At 36.9% G+C, this 17,717-nt stretch overlaps 1 protein-coding gene across 7 annotated transcripts in view; it reads right to left on the bottom strand.

The window, feature by feature from the left end:
* Positions 1-17,717, bottom strand: part of Lclat1 (lysocardiolipin acyltransferase 1) — a 126,955-nt gene that overhangs the window by 77,355 nt on the left and 31,883 nt on the right. For 5 of the 7 annotated variants that reach the window (XM_090337211.1, XM_090337210.1, XM_090337214.1 and 2 more), the window contains one exon: positions 1,932-2,100. In XM_090337211.1, the coding sequence (XP_090193337.1) occupies positions 1,932-2,096 (165 nt within the window). In that variant the 5' untranslated portion in view covers positions 2,097-2,100. Of the gene's footprint in view, positions 1-1,931; positions 2,101-3,505; positions 3,649-17,717 lie in introns of all 7 variants that reach the window. The other 2 variants (XM_090337209.1, XM_090337208.1) reach the window with 1 other exon arrangement.

Genomic DNA, 17,717 nt, shown 5'->3' on the forward strand with positions numbered 1-17,717 from the left:
GGATACACTAGATCTCCTTGGCACACGCTCAAACTTTCTTAATAAGGATCCAGAAACACAACAAATCAGAGAAAGTCTGGATAAGTGGGACTGCATTAAACTGCAGAGCTACTGTATGGCAAAGGACATAGTTAGCAAACTAACTAGAAAGCCCACAGAGTGGGAGAAGATCTTCACTAACCATACAACAGACAAAGGCCTCATATCTAAAATATACCAACAGCTAAAAAAAATCAAATCACTCCAAAACTAATCTCCAAAGAAACAACCATCCTATTAAAAGATGGGCCACAGACTTAAAGACAGTCTTCTCTGAAACAGAAATAAGAATGTCCTATAGACACATGAAGAAATGCTTGACATCTCTGGCCATAAAAGAAATGCAAATCAAAACAACTCTAAGATTCCACCTCACTCCAGTTAGAATGGCCAGGATCAAGAAATCTAATAACAACTGATGCTGGAGGGGATGTGGCCAGGAGGGATCATTACTACACTGATGGTGGGAGTGCAAACTCGTTCAACCACTATGGAAAGCAGTATGGCTAAACATAGAACTCCCCTATGACCCAGCAATTCCACTACTTGGCATTTACCCAATTGTCCAAAAACAAGGACATACTAAATCCACTAGCACAATGATGTTCATTGCAGCACTATCTATCATAGCAAAGATATGGAATTAACCCAGATGCCCCTCAGTTGATGAGTGGATCAAGAAGATGTGGTATTTATACACAATGGAATACTATGCTGCTGTCAGAAAGAATGACATCACTCCATTTGTAAGGAAATGAAAAGACTTGGAAAAAAAATCATACTAACTGAAGTAAGCCAGACTCAAAAAAACATAGGCTCAATGATTTCACTCATTTGTCATAATCAGTAGAAATCTTGGGCTCTCCTAGCAGAGATTTACAATAGAACAAAACCTAGATATATAAGGCCATATAGTGTGGCACTAAATGAAAGGACCTCCAGGATATAGAAACAAAAGCCATATAATTAGTGATTGTTGTCCTTAATGTACTATGTTATCTTTCATCTCTTTTGCTGTCCCTTGGTTATCTCATATTGTTACAGCATCTCACTTTGTTTTCTGATATATTGGATATATTTGTATTTGGTTATTTGAAATTGGATAGGGAAGGGGGGAAAACAAGATGAGGGGCGGGGGTTGGGAGAGGGAAATGGGAACCAAGACATGAGAAAGGGTATCAATGTATGTGAAGTAATGCACCTTCTATCTAGTGAATATAATGTAACCCTTCTATTAATTACAACAAAAAATATATAAAAATATATATAACATTGACATGCAAAATAAAATGATGTAAAAAGTCTTCAACTGTGGCCGGGAGCATGGCCTAGTGGTAAAGTATTTGTCTAGCATGTGTGAAGTCCTTGGTTCTATTCCTCAGTACCACATCAAGAAAAAAAGCTGAATGTGGTGTTGTGGCTAAGTGGTAGAGCGCTAGCCTTGAGAAAGCTCAAGGACAGGACTCCGGCCCTGAATTCTAGCCCCAGCACTGGCCAAAAACAACAAAATCATTTTTTAAAGACTTCAAACAATACCTTAAAGATTTATGCATTTTACTATATATGTGTGTATGTGTGTATATATATATATGTGTATATATGCTTATTATGTATATACACGTATATAGTATACTATCTTTTAGAAAAAAATTTTGAAGTTCATGAAACAAAAGGAAGTTCTTCAACTCTTCATTTTCAATATGGTTCTTTATTAGGTGTTTTAAAGACAAGCTATAAGCTATTTTTATTTCTCTAGTTTTTCCATTTTCCACTGTAAAATCTAACATGCTTTTCATATAACATGGAGGGCTTCTTCTACAACTCAGATCTGTAAAATCAATGAACTGGACACTGGGGACAAGTGAACCACCAGCTCTATACCACCAACTTACCACAGGTAGTGTGAGCCAAGTGGCCACAAGGCGGTTGCTGATCCAACGATACCAAGATGGGTTTATAAACATCAAAGGTAGGATAGGACCCAGCATGAAAATGCTTCCAAAAAAGCTGCCTCCAAATAGTGTGAGTATAAAATAAACCCCTTTCCATGACATCATGATTCTGAAAGACATTTTTAAAAAAGGTTAATTTGATTACTTTATGTTTTAACAACTCAAATTCCATATCTGAGTAATGCATTATGATATTTCACAACAGGGCAACTAAAAAGGCTCAAATAAAGGGTGCAGGGGACTACATTTTATGGAAGTGACCCTGCAACATGTTCTATCAGTCTAATAAGTACAAGTCAGAAATTGATGGGCTCAGCCAAGCATCAGTGGTACATGTCTATAACCTACTTAGGAGACCTCAGATCTGACATTCTCAGTTCAAAGCCAGTCTGGGCAAACAAAATCCTAGTAATTCTTATCTCCCGTACAGCATGTAGTAGAGTGACAATTATGAGAAAAAGCCGAGCAAAAGCTTGAATAATTAGTTTAAGACCCAAAACCAGAAGAAATTGATACTCTCAACCAAGTAAAAATCTGATCTACGGAAAACAAGTTGTGTAGTAAGAAGTCTTTTCCGTTTTTTTGATAGTCTTGGGCCATGAATTCAGTGCCTGGGCACTGTCCTTAGGCTTTCTCAAGGCTCTACCACTTGAGCCACAGCACCATTTCTGGTTTTTTTTTCTATGTATGTGGTACAGAGGAATCGAACCCAGGTCTTCATGCATGCTAGGCAAGCACTCTACCACTAGACCAAACTCCTGGTCCTGTGATCAGTTTGTTTTTCTTTTTTTGTTGTTTTTTTTGCCAGTCCTGGGCTTGAGCTCAGGGCTTAAGCACTGTCCCTGGACTTTCTCAAGGCTAGCACTCTACCACTTGAGCCTCAGCACCACTTCCGGCTTTTTGCTATGTATGTGGGGTACCGAGGAATGGAACCTGGGTCTTTGTGCATGCTAGGCAAGCACTCTACCACTAGGCCAAACTCCTGGCCCATTGTGATCAGTTTTTAACAGAAGACAGGAAGATTTCTTTTCCAGGCTTTTTCTAACATAGAATTTAAAAATATTCTGCAGGGGTTTTTTTGTTTTGTTTTGTTTTTTTCTGCTTAAAAGTAGAAATAATGGACAGAGAGCTACAGAATGGCTTCCTAAGTATGAGGATGCCTAGAAGCAATGACAGTTTAACAGGACAGACTAAAGTACAATATTTAAATTTTTATTATCACAAAGGCGATATAGAGTTATAATTACATGTCAGGAAAAGAGTACATTCTTTTTTGAACAATGTCACCCCTCCCCTCATTCTCTCCCAATTTTTGCCTCCTGTCCCTCCCTACCCACAAGTTATATATTTCATTTTCAACATAATGTGTATTGAGGGAAAAAAAAACTTAAAGCGTTTTTAAACAGGAGATTAGGAAAAAGGAATATAAACTTCAATTCAGAATTTTCAACTTCCATTTCTTTTATACCTTCCCCCTAAAATAAATATTGCACTGTTAAACACCTTATAACTACCTTTTTATCTGTTGTTTTCTTCTGCTAAGCAACATTCAGTAGTTTATTTATTAACCTGTTCCTCTCATCAGAATTATACTTTACAATGCTATCCACAAATGATGACTTTTGGTATGTTTCTTCCTCATCTACTAATTTCTGATCTAATGTGATTCAAAGAAAATAAAATTGTAAGAACTCAGTTATCATCTAATGAAATCTCTTCACTATATAAAGGTAAAGCTAAGAGCCTCGAGAGTTAACACAGTTTCTCTCTGAACCCACAGAAAGAGCTAATGGCATTCAATCGTTTTTGTGTGTGCCAATACTGAGACTTGAACTCAGGGCCTGTTTCTGAGCTTTTTTGCTCAAAGTTAGTGCTTTTCCACTTATGCCATATGTCACTTCTGGCTTTTCTGGTAGACAGGTGAAAATGAATCTCCTAGACTCTCTTGTACAGCTTGGCTTTGAACCATAATCCTCAGATAGCAGTTTCCTAAAATTGGGGCATGAGCCATGACGCATGGCCTGGTTATTCTTCTTTTGGTACTTGAACTGTTCTGTTGGTGCCTAGGCCCATCTTGACCTCTATTCTTCCTTCTACTTTCTGTTTAACTTTTAGGGAAGATTTTTTTTCATCCATAGACTTACACAATAAGTTTAAACTATATATATCTTAGTGTTGAGGGATTAATACATAGATGGCACTTTTGCTGTCCCTTGGTTATCTCATATTGTTACACTATCTCACTTTGTTATCTGATATATCGGATATATTTGTATTTGGTTATCTGAAATTGGATAGGGAATGGGGGAAAACAAGATGAGGGATGGGGGCGGGGGAGAGGGAAATGGGGACCAAGACATATGAAAGGGTATCAATGTATGGGAATTAATGCACCATCTATCTGGCAAATATCATGTAACCCTTCTATTAATTACAATAAAAATATATGAAAAAAATACATAGATGGTAACATTTTAAAGGAATACAAGAAAGTAAGTACTAACATAAGGCATAATAGTTGTATGAAAGGTACACAGAGGGTTATAAGGTACTGGCTATGTTTTATTTCTTAAGAATAGTAGCCACAGATATGCTTACCAGTAATGATCCTTAGATTATCAATGACAATATGCACACATATCACATACCATATCCTTTTATTATAAGTCATATTAGCAAGACATCAAAAATGCTTTTATCAACATTGGAAAAAACTGAGAAGGAACAGTTTTCACTTAATTTAAAATGGTTTAATTATAGAAATTTTAAAGATATACTAATTAAACCGTGTTAGAATTCATTCTTAAAATCCCTGATCAAATATAGTATTTTTTCATATATTTCTTATTGTAATTAATAGAAGGGTTTTTTAAAAAGCAACTTTCAGAAGTCAGTTGAAACAATTATACCAAAGAACTTTATACTTTTTCAAAGACTATGCCAAAATAAATAAGCAATAAATTTAAAAATCTAATACATAAAATAAAAATAAATATTAACTTCAATCACTGCATGTCTGTACGTGAATCCCTACAGCAAAAGGATCACCTAGCCAAAAACTAAGGGTTTTTTAAACAGCTAAAACAATAATAAATTGATTACTGAAATTATTTGGCAATTTGAAAAAATTTAATCACATTCTCTGTCAGAAAAGTTGAAGAGAGGTGCTCTTTATATACATTTCACTTCCTGTAATTTTCATACCCAGCATAGTCACCCCAATTTCGTTTTTTTAAACATCAAGTAAAATATTTATGAGCTCGCTAACTTCTTTTAATACCACATATGAATGCTAAAATATTAGACAATGTGTTCTGAAGAACATATCAACACTTTCTATGTGATTGAAGCCTAAGAAAATATAGAAACTTTTTTGTCATCTCAAAAGGATCCATATAAATTTTTTCACAATTTGGTAACATAAACACATCTCATAATTCTACTGAAATGGTATATTTCTTTATTCTCCCAATGAGAAATGTATTTGTTTCCCTTTCTTGTCTCTAAGGACAGAAAGGATCACAGCTAAATTTAACATTCAGGTCTATAAACAAAGATTATAGTTATTATCTCCTTCTTGTCTGACAATTCTTTTATTTTTATTCTCAATGGCATCAACATGTGTCTTTAATTGTAAACTACTTTAAATTCTTTAAGGAAGCAGACTATCAACTTAAAATAAACAAAATGTCACCATTTGTGATCTTATTCATCTTTCTAGTTTAGAAAAAATGAGTCTCTATTAATGTGTGGTGTTAAGAAACCACTAGAAATTTTTCTCTAAAAAAAAAACTGTGTTAAAATATTCTGAAGGCAAAAACAAATATTCCTTTAATAAAATCATCAGAAGAAACAAGTAAAGACTTAGTTTGCTTTTTTAAAAAAGTCAAAAAGAAAACACCCTTCTGTATCAATGAAGCATTCATATCATTCATAAGGCTGAAAGGGTAATAGCTGGGTGGAGTATACCTACCTGTTTACAGAACAAACAGTATAACAAGGAAGAACAACCAGATAAACAGTTTCTTTCTTCCAAAGCACCAGGAGAAAACACTACCAACACCACAGAGAGAGACAGAGAGAGAGAGAGAGAGAGACAGAGAGAGAGAGACAGAGAGGGGGTGGGGAGAGGGAAAAAAAATAAGCTAGAGAAGTTTTGGAAGAAATCAAATCAGTTCTCATAAAGAACACCAGAGTTGTTAAGGAGAATGTGGTCAAGTCCAATAACCCAAACTGAAGCAAGGAAGAATGTTCAACTAACAATAGATTTCAGTCAACAAACCAGTGAGTTCCTTGGGGATGGACTACTCTGAATCTTCTTAGAACTGGGCAAGGATTGTGTCAACACCATGTTCCTTATTTCTTAGCACCTACCTATTGATATTTGGTAAGAAAAGAAATTGTATGTATCAATATAAAATTTACAGATGGAAATATTATATAAATATTAGATCTACACACACATTCCCAAGACTCTTAAGCCCTGAAAAAATTATTTTTCTTAAAATGCATTCAAAAAGTGCATAGAAAGGAGGGTATATGCACTGTGGAATCCCACTCATTGAATATTTGAAAAGATAAGCGTTTATAATGTTATAAGTAATGGTTATGCTGCAAAGGTATGGAGCAGGTATAATAACTATGAGGATGATCAAGGATTTCCAAGGTTTTAGTAATACTAGTTTGATGCAAGTTACACCTGTATTAGCTGTATGGAAATTCACTGGAATATGAGCTTGATTTATGTAGTATACTGTGTATTTAAACAATATTCATAAAAAAATATTATATATAATAAAAAGTTTTAGTGATATTAGGATTTGAAACTCTAGGCCTTATGCTTGGTAGGCAAGCACTCTGCCCCTTAAGGCACACCTTCAGCTCTCCTTGCTTTAGTCATTCTTCAGATAAGATCCCATAGATATGCCTGAGCCAACCTCAGACCTTGATCTTCCTAACTATGCCAACTGTACAGCTGCGATTACAGGAATGAACCATCCTGCCTAGCCTGTTTGTTGCAACAGGATCTTGCTTCTTTTGCCTGGGCTGACCTCCAACTGTGACCTTCTAGATCTTTGCCTGAAGTATTTGTTTAGAGACTTCATAAATTATACAATTATATGCAAATTACAGGAAGAAAAAAATACACACACACCCACCCACACACACACACACAAATGTTGTATGTCTCACTGTTTGAGACCAATAAAATTAAAACCCAGCAGATTGGCAACAATGTCTATTTCACTTTCCTAAAAGTTATTTGTTTCCTTCATAGAGGGAGTACAAAGTGACAGAGTCTCTTCAGAGGACACACTAGTAAGTGGCTATGGCAATTCTGAATATCGTACCATCACAACTTCCTTCTTAGGATTTACTACAGAGAAATACTCAAATGCATATAGACAGATTCCCTGTGGCCCTGTCCTCCACTGATGGAGGAGGACAAGCTAAATAAACTGATACATCTGACACTGTGAAACCCTGTTCAACAGCTGGAAAGAATGAAATCAAGATGGGTGAAAAAAAAAAAATGAACTGCTTTCCAAAACAGACAGCCAACAGAAAACCAATGTGATGCCATTTTTGGAAAGGGAGAAGAGATGACTTCCCAAGTCTCTGCTGCCATGTGGTTAGCAAAGAAAATGGAAGATGAGCATGGTGGCACACATTTGTAGCACTAACTACTGGAAAAGATGAGGCAAGAAGATCTCTTGAGCCCAAGAATTCAGGACCAGCCTAAAAACACACAAGATGGCTGCCAATGGCACACGTGGTGGCCTCTTTGGGTGAGATAGGCTGGAATGGGGGGGAGGGGTATCAAAATATCTTTGTTATGTTTCTCAAAGAAAACCCTTCCATTTGTTAATGGTTAGGGAGCAGTTTAAAATAGCTTAAATAAATCACTTTCCAGTAATTCCTACTCCGGTGATTCCATAACAAAAAGCAAAAAGGATTACATGTTTAACTAGAAATAACTCACATCTCATTGCCAAATGGTTGCTTGCCATAATGCAGGCTCAAGTAAATTTTAGCAGACAAATTAAAAATCAACAAAAACAAATTGAGGTTGGAATAATGAAAGTCTCCTTATTAAGCTAAAACAACACTGGTATCATCAGAGGGTCTCAGGCCTAACAAAAATCACTCAAAGTCACCATTCAACTGAGCCTGGTGGCAATGTCTGTAATTCAGCGTTCAAGAGTTTGAAATACAAGGATTACCAGCCCTGGGTCAGCCAATGAGACCCTGTTTCAAAACACATGTGTATGAAAGTGTGTGTGTGTGTGTGTGTGTGTGTGTGTGTGTGTGTGCGCGCGTGCGCACACGCGCGCGCGTATACACATACATTTAATACTACATGGAAATAATGTCCATTCTCTTGAGATGTAAAGTTCATATTTTGCTTTTCTCTTCATGAGAAATAAAGCTAGTCAGTTATGTGTGGATAACAATCAAATAAGCCAAGGGTCTACTAAAAACTCCATAAACATAAAATAGGAACCCAGAAGTAGAGGTGTGTGTGTGTGTGTGTGTGTGTGTGTGTGTGTGTGTGTGTGTGACAGGTGTGTGCAGTCTGTTCAGAATAAATAAAATTCTAGCAAAAAAAAACCAGTTGTTTAAAAAGTTACAAAACACAGAACGAATTTTTTTCTATATGTGCCTTGGATCTTGGGCTTGAAGTCAGGGCTTGGGCGTTGTCCCTGAGCTTATTTGCTCAAGGTCAGGGCACTCTACTGCTTGAGCCACAGCTCTATTTCTGGCTTTTTGGTGGTTAACTGCTGGTGGTTAACTGGAGATGAGTCTCCAGAACTTTCCTACCAAGACTGGCTTTGAGCCATGATACATCTCAGCCTCCTAAGTAGCTTAGATTATAGGTGTAAACCACCAGCACCTAGACAGAATGAGTATTTTTTTTAACTATATCCTTGTTGACTTTAATCAAAAATATACTCATGTATTTTGTCTCTCTAGGCTTGATTTACTTAACATGATTTTTTCCAGATCCTTCCATTTCTTCACAAATGATACAATGCAATTCTTTTTTGAGGCATGAGTAAAATTCTGTATATATTTCCCATATGTGGAACTATAACTGGAATATGGGAGATTCAAGGGAGAACTAAAATGGCATAATTCCTTAGGCTAACTCACAGCCCACCAAAATAAACACCAAGAAACTGGTTCTCCAAAAGGCCTGAAAACTAGTTTCCTGATGTTTCATTTGATTCCCACACCCTCCCCACCCCTGCCGCCACCACCATCAAAGGGAATGGTGTTGACGAATGAAGAGAGGAAGGAGGTAGAATAGAGTCATAAAATTTAATGTACATCCACAAAATTAAGGAAACTGAGGGAAGGGGTGGAGTAGGGAGAAATGGAGCAAAATGAAGAAAGGGGTAACGTTTATTAATGCATTGTATTCATAAACTGCTTTGTTGAATGGCAACTCCTCTGTATAACTACTTAAAGATAATAAAATATATAACCCTATAACATAAAGAGAAAAAGTGAGTCTGTCTAAATTTACCAAGTTGCTTGTATCATTTCATTTAAACAGTCTACAGTCATCAAAAACACATATAAACAAGCTACCATCAAACACAACCATCTTCACTTCAGGCAAGTTGCTAGCAAGGATACGAGAATGGAATCTATATACCTTTGTGGACATTACCCAGGTGGGGAAGAAAAGATGTTTTTGTTGTTGCCAGTCGTGGGACTTGAACTCTGGGCCTGGGCATTGTCCCTGAGCTCTTTAGCTCTAGGCTACTGCCCTAGCCCTTGAGCCACAGGTCCACTTCTGATTTTCTGGTGGTTAATTGGAGACAAGAGCCTCACTGACTTTTTGAACATTTTAGTGCCCAGGCTGGCTTTGAACTGAGATCCTCAGATCTCAGCCCCCTAAATAGCTAGGATTAGAGGCATGAGCCATCGTGCCCAACAAGAATTTTAAAGAACAGGAAGGAGAGCAGAAGAAAGAAAGCACTTAGTAAAAATTCATGGAAAGTCATCAAGTGTTTGACAGTCAGCTTTTAAAGTCCAGAGATAGAACTACAGTCACTGCACTTTACACATGTTGATCTTACACTAATTTTCTCATCACACAATTAAAAAAGTGAAAACTGGACCTGACTATTGCCAGGGAAGCCAGTGGGGACATAACTCAGCTAAGTCTTACCTGTGTCCTGAAACCATTAGACAAGATAGCCCAAGACTAAGCCAAGAAGGAACTAAGACATAAACAAGGTTTAGGCCTGGGGGACAAGGCTTAGTGCTAAGACAAAAGATGCCCAGGGCCAGGCACGGTGGCTCACGCCTGAAATCAGGAGGCTGAGATCTGAGGATCATGGTTCAAAGCCACCCAGGACACTAATTAACTACTAGGAAATTAGTGGCTCAGAGGGGTAGGGCGGTAGCCTTGAGCTGAAGAGCTCAGGGACAGTGTCTAGGCCCAGAGTCACGACGTACGTACAAGATACAGTGACTGTTCCAAAATTAATTCCAATTGGATCAAAGACCTTGAGGTAAAAGCAGATACCCTGGAAACTTCACAAAAAGGAATAGGAGACATACTAGGACTCCTTGGCACAGGTCCAAACTTTCTTAATAAAGACTCAGAAACAAAACAATTAAAGTTTAGACAAATGGGACTGCATTAAACTGCAGAGCTTCTGTATGGCAAAGGACATAGCTAGCAAGTTAAATAGAAGATTTTCACTAGCAATACAACAGACAAGGGCCTCATATCTAAAATATTCCTATAGCTAAAAAAATTGAATCTCTCAAAAACAAATCTTCAAAGAAACAACCATCCCTTTAAAAGGTGGGCTAAAGACTTAGAGACTTCTCTGAAGAGGAAATAAGAATGGCCTATACACATGAAGAAATGCTCCACATCTATGGCCATAAAAGAAATGCAAATCAAAACAACTTGGAGATTCCACCTCACTCCAGCTAGAATGGCCATTATCAAGAAATATAATAACAACTGATGCTCGTGGGGATGTGGCCAGGAAGGATCGCTACTACACTGTTGGTAGGAGTGTAAACTTGTTCAATCACTCTGGAAAGCAGTATGGAGGTTCCTCAAAAGACTAAACATAGAGCTCCCCTATGACTCAACAATCCCACTCGGGCATTTACCCAAATGTCCAGAAACAAGGGCATACTACACTTACTAGCACAATGATGTTCACTGTAGCATTAATTACCATAGCAAAGACACAGAATCAACTCAGATGCCCCTCAGTAGATAAATGGATCAAGAAGATGTGGTACTTATACACAATGAAATTTTATGCTGCCATCAGAAAGAACATAGCCCCATTTGTAAGGAAATGGAAAGATTTGGGAAAAAATCATAATTAATAAGCCAGACTCAAAGAAGTATAGGCTCCATTGTTTCCCTCATTTGTAATAATTAATACACATCCAAGACTCTCCTAGCAGATCACAACAGCTCAAAAATCTATGTCCATATGGTCATAAATGAAATGAACTCTAGGATATGGAAACAAGAGGTTTATCTTTGTGATTTTTGTTCTTAATTTACTATGTTATTTCTTTTCTCTTTTTCTCCCTTTATGGTTAATCTCAGGTGGTTACTGTATCTGATTTTGTTACCTCGTATATTGTATATATTTACTTCTTTGAAATAGAGAACGGAAGGGAGAGGAATCAAGATTATTGGGAGGGGATAAGGGATGGGACACGGGGACAAAAACATGAGAAGGGGTATCAATGTGTGATAAGTAATACACCCACTACTTGACGAATGTAACTGTAACCCCTCTATACTTACCCAGACAATAAAATAAAATAAAATAAAACAAAAAACAAAAAAGATTCAGGGACTGGGATTTATACAGAAGTTGTACCCAAATCTCAGATTTCTGCTGGATTGTATAGTCTCCAAATTATTTCAGACAATATGAATTATTAGCAGCAAGAATTTTAAAATGAAATGTCACCACTACTTTTCTGGATAAAGACAAAAGCACACTTGAACAATTTCCTGTTGTTATACAAGATTTCTCTATAAGACATAAAAGTAAAACCACATACACCCACACTAAGTGGAACACTGCTAATATGAAACCATTTCAGAAAGGATTATTCGGGTAACCAGGGTACCTCCTGCCTGTTATTTAAGAGACTACTTTCTTCTTCCAGGTACATGTAATAGTTCTGAAAATGTTACTCTGCTATTTACACCAAGTGAAAAAACATATGCTCAAACAAAACATGTACAAGAATGTTTACCACAACACTATTAGTAAATAGTCAAAAAGTGAAGGAAAAATTTCCTTTATTTACTAAATGAATAAATAGCAGTGTACATCAGTGGATCCAACAGGATAAACAAACAAACAAAAAGGACTGATGCTAGATACCTCTACTCCTAGCTACTCAGGAGGTCGCGGTCTAGAGGATCACAGTTCAAAGTTAGTTTAGAAAGAAAAGTTGGGAGAGACTTTCTCCAGAATAACCAGCAGAAAGCTAGGCTGGAGGCAGCGTTCATAGAGTGCCAGTCAAGTTCAAGACCCTGAATTCAGATCCTGGTGTCAACCACAAACAGAAGGATTAGGCACTGGTGTCTCATGTCTATAATCCTAGCTACTCAGAGACTAAGATGTCAGAAGTGCAGTTTAAGACATCATAGGCCAAAAAAAAAAAGTCACAAAGATTCTATTTCCAATTAGCCAGGGAAAAAAAAACCTAGGTTGGGGATTTGACTCAAGTGGTAGAATACCAGCCAAGAGAGAGAGGAAAGAAACAAAACAGAACAGTGAGAATGTAAAGCCTTGAGTTCAACTCCCAGTACCAATATACACACACACACACACACACACACACACACACACACACACACACACACGCTGTGTACAGTTAAGCAGTCAGTAATAAAGGTTCATATATGTACAATTTCACTCATAAAATGCCCAGAACCAACAACGATATAGACAAGTAAGTGCTTCCCTCGTGCTCCGAGACCAGAGAACGGAAAGTAACTGACTACCTGTGAATACCTGTGAGAGTATAAGACCAGAGAATGGAAAGTAACTGACTACCTGTGAATACCTGTGAGAGTATAAAAACATGATTCTAAATGTAAACAGTAGTGATTGCTGCAAAACTTTGTGAACAATCTTAACTCAATTGAGTTGTATACAAGAATATATATTTTTAGCTGTTTGGTCTATAAATAATATCTTTAAAAAAAGTTTATTTGTTGGTAGCCAGGTACCAACAACTCAGGAGGCTGAGATCTAAGGATCACAGTCCAAAGTCAGTCCAGGCACTAAAATGTCTTATCTCCAATTAACCACCAAAAAACCAGAAGTGGCACTGTAGCTCAAAGTGGTAGAGCACTAGCCCAGAGTTCAGCCCTACAAACAATGAAGAAAGAGAAAAAAAGTTAATTTGTTGGTAAATTACCAACAATTCTGTGTGGGAGATTATGAGTCCTGAAAAAAAATTATAATCACCTCAGAAGTTAGAAATAAAGAAACATAAAGTGTCTTTCCTCTCATATGCAACCTATGGAAAAAGACATGAAAGTGTAAGGGAGATTATTAGGGCAGAGAAAGGGGTTCAGTGGGTTAGAGGAGGATAAAATAAGAAATAAAGTAGGTAAGACCAACATATACAAAGGCATGTATAAAAAAGTCACAATGCAAATCATTATTTCACTTTGCTGTATATATGCTAATGAAACATTTTAAATATTCAAGTAAAGTGAAAGAATAAAAGAGGAACAGAAACTAGACAGGGTAAAATTAATAAGGTTAAAAAAGAGAAAAAAAAAAACTAGTCAAAAACACATCCAGGGGCCGGGAGTTTGGCCTAGTGGTTAAAGTGCTTGCCTAGCATGCACGAAGACCCGGGTTCGATTCCTCGGTACCACATACATAGAAAAAAGCCAGAAGTGGTGCTGAGGCTCAAGTGGTAGAGCTCTAACCTTGAGAAAATCCAAGGACAGTGCTCAGGCCCTGAGCTCAAGCCCAGGACTGGCAAAAAAAAAAAAAAACAAAAAAACAAAAAAACATCCAGATGTTATCAATGGCTGTCCCTGTGTTGATTCTGATAGTTGATTTTTTTTCCCTTCTTCCCTCTACCTTAGTTTTCCAACAGGATGAAATCAATATTGTTTTCACATAACAACAAAATCTAAATGTTTCCAAAGAAAAAGTCAAAAGTCAGAATTTCTTATATTAAGGTCTGGAGTCATCTCTAACATCTATCATTAGAGCAGAGTTAACCACTAATGAGAAGTAGAAAGTTTGAATTACACAGCATTAAGGACACCAGCCCAAGTTTTGTTTTTTTCAGGGTTTTTCATATATGAGTTAATATTCAGACATCAATCTGTTTTCTGATCTGCAATTACTGGCATTCACTAGAAGTCCTAAGACATCAGTTATTCAGAAAAGCACCTGACCACTGCAGGATGAGATAACGAATAAAATGCTTCCCCTCTGTATAGCTACAGTATTCCAAAACAACTCAAACCAACAATCTTCCTAACAAAGACCTATAGTTTGTCAATACTCATAAGAATGTCTTCAAAAGTTATATATTAATATAAAACTAACAAGCCATACCAATATTTCATTAAGTAAAACAAAGGTAATAATCATTCACAGTACCACTCTTTTATCATCCCAAGAAAAATGAAATGAAAAAAATAGCTAAATCAGTTCCTAATTTATGATATATTCTTAGGTATACTTAAAGTTTGACTCTCTAAAGGTGTAAACTAGTTATCTACATATACTTTCTTGCCGAAAGAACCCCAAACTTTCAAAACAAGAGCTTGAAACACAAAAGAAAAACCTATTATTTTAAAATAACAATTCAGCAGTAGCCTGAAATAGTCTGCTGCTGCAAAGAAATTCCAAAGCCCAATTCATAAAACTATGTTATATAGTTTTCATTTATGAAATAAGTTTTCCATTTTATCAAGGCAATAAGACGGAACCAAAGATAAATCATACACAATCACTATTCTACAAAATAACTCTGTAAGAGTAGGGTATAGGTGATTCAATTATAAATACCTAGCAAGAATGAAGCAATGAGTTCAAATCCCAGCATCACTAAAAAACAAATAAACAAAATCCATAAAATACTGAAGAAAAACCATAAATTTATCACTCACACATATAATCATAATAGATTTTGTTTCAGAAACATTTGCAATATCAATAAATATTACTTAATAACTCAAAAATTGAATCAAACATTTATTTTCCAGTACCAGGGTCTGATTTAGGGTCTTGAACATGCTTATAGTATTTGGTTGGCTAACACTCTTTTAGATGGTTATTTTGGAGATCAAGTCTTACAGACTCTTCAGCCAAGGCTCATCTGAAACACTCATCCTCCATATCTCAGCCTCCATGAGGAGTTAAGATTACAGGTATGAGTCACTGACATAGAAAAGTCAAATAATTTTTTTACTCACTGTATTTCAAATGAATCCTATCAACCATGGAATTCTCTGTGAACGTTACCAAGGCTATAAAACATTTCTTTCTCTGGCTTATTCTGAATGACAAAGGTTTGGTTCCATTTCATATACGAATGTATATTTTGTACAAATAACAGGGTTCATATCTAGATCATCTGCCCTATTATTAAAGCTGTAGCCCCCCCTTTTCTCACTAGTCTCACAAAAAAAATCAAAATAAATAACAGATGGAGAATGACCTTAGACTCTATCCACATATTTTAAAATGTTTCACGTAGTATGCTCTCACTAACAAATAGTCTAGTTTAGTCTAGTGGTAGAGTGCTTGCCTAGCATGCACAGAGACCTGGGTTTGATTCCTTAGTACCACACACATAGAAAAAAAGCCAGAAATGGTGCTGTGGCTCAAGTGGTAGAGCTCTAGCCTTGAGAAGGCCCAAAGACAGTGCCCAGGCCTTGAGTTCAGGACCCAGGCATGGGAAAAAAAAAAAGAAATGTAAGTGACTAAATTAATATGTATGCCAATAGAATGTATTGTTTGGTAAAGAAAGTTATAAGGCTTTAAAGAAAGGAATTCACATTTATAATTTTTAAAATTTATAGAATCTACCATATAATTCTTACTATTAGAAAGACAAAAGATGAGTTATCAGAACAATGTAAAGTATATATTAAGATATTAGAAAAGACATCTCTTAAAATAAAATCGGCTTTCAAAATTCACAGGCTGTCAGGACATAGTGCCTTTACATATAAATGGGAGAAGAGATCCAGGTTTTTTTTTAATGGGGGGAGGGGCGCATGGGTCTTGAATTCTGGGACTGGGTGCTGTCACTGAGCTCTTCAGCTCAAAGATACCAAACTACCCCTTTAGTGCCCGAGCTGGCTTTGAACCTCAGTCCTCAGATCTCCGCCTCCTGAGTAGCTAGGGTTACAGGCATGAGCCTGTACTAGTACAGGGCCTGAACACTCACTCTCCTTGGGATTTCCTCTAGGCTAGCACTCTACCACTTGAGCCACAGCATCACTTCCAGCTTTTTCTATGTATGTGGTACTGAGGAATTGAACTCAGGTCTTGGTGCATGCTAGGCAAGCACTCTACTACTAGGCCAAACTCTAGGCCTGGGTGCTGTCTCTGAGCTCTTCAGCTTAGGAGTAGCACTCTACTACTTGAGCCACACGCTACTTCCAGTTTTCTGGTGGTGAAATGGAGATAAGTTTCATGGACTTTTGTGCCCAGGATGCTTTAGAACCTAGATCCTTATATCTCAGCTTCCTAAGTAGCTAAGATCGTAGCATTAGCCACTGGACCCAGTCAGGTTCACGTTTGATAGCTTCTTGATCTTTCATTTTCTTCTCCTTTCTCTTTCTCATTTCCATCTCATCCGTTCCTTTCCTTTTCCTTTTTCCTTTTATAAATATTTTGACAATACTAAGATTTAAAGTACTCAGGGCTTTGTCTAGATTTGTTAGGCCAGGCCTATAGTCTTTTTGCTTACTTTTCAAATAGTGCCTTGCATTTTTGCCTGGACCAGCCAGATCATAATCTTCCAATTTATGCCTCCTTCCTAGCTGAGATAAAATAACAGGCACACATCATCACACATGGCTTTCATTGATTGAGATGGGGTAGCTTTTTGCTTAAGCTAGCCTCAAGACTTATCTTCTGCTATCAGCACCCTGAGTTCAACTCAGGCCCTGAGTTCAAGCCCTAGGACTGGCAAAAAAAAAAGTCACTAATACAAAACTTTTGAAATAGAAAAGGCCTAAGCACAGCCCAAGACTTCTTACTCTCAGTCTGGGTCTCTGGATTATTTGGTTCTGTTCAAACTGGATGCTTTAAATATAAGCCTTTTTTCCAGGGATGAATAAAAATTCGTAGGAGGGAAATAATGAATTGAAGTACTTTACGTCTTACAACACATTTCCAGTCTCAGAACTTTGCAAAATAGTAAAGTATACACAAATGAAGAAAATACTCAAACATTCAAACAGCTCAACTGTGTAACTGGTAAATTGGCAGAAACAGGACTTAAACACACAATCATTAAACTGGAAAGCCTGTGCTCTTTTCAGTAAATGATTTAATATTTGTATAATAAAAAAAAAAATCCAAGCTATGAGGGCCGGGAGTTTGGCCTAGTGGTAGAGTGTTTGCCTAGCATGCATGAAGACCCAGGTTCGATTCCTGGATATCACATACACAGAAAAAAGCTGGAAGAAACAAGAACTTGCTCTGGTTGAAGGTG

This window comes from Megascapheus bottae, chromosome 7 (genome assembly GCF_031878675.1).
Source record: "Megascapheus bottae isolate mThoBot1 chromosome 7, mThoBot2.hap1, whole genome shotgun sequence".
NCBI lineage: Eukaryota > Metazoa > Chordata > Mammalia > Rodentia > Geomyidae > Megascapheus > Megascapheus bottae.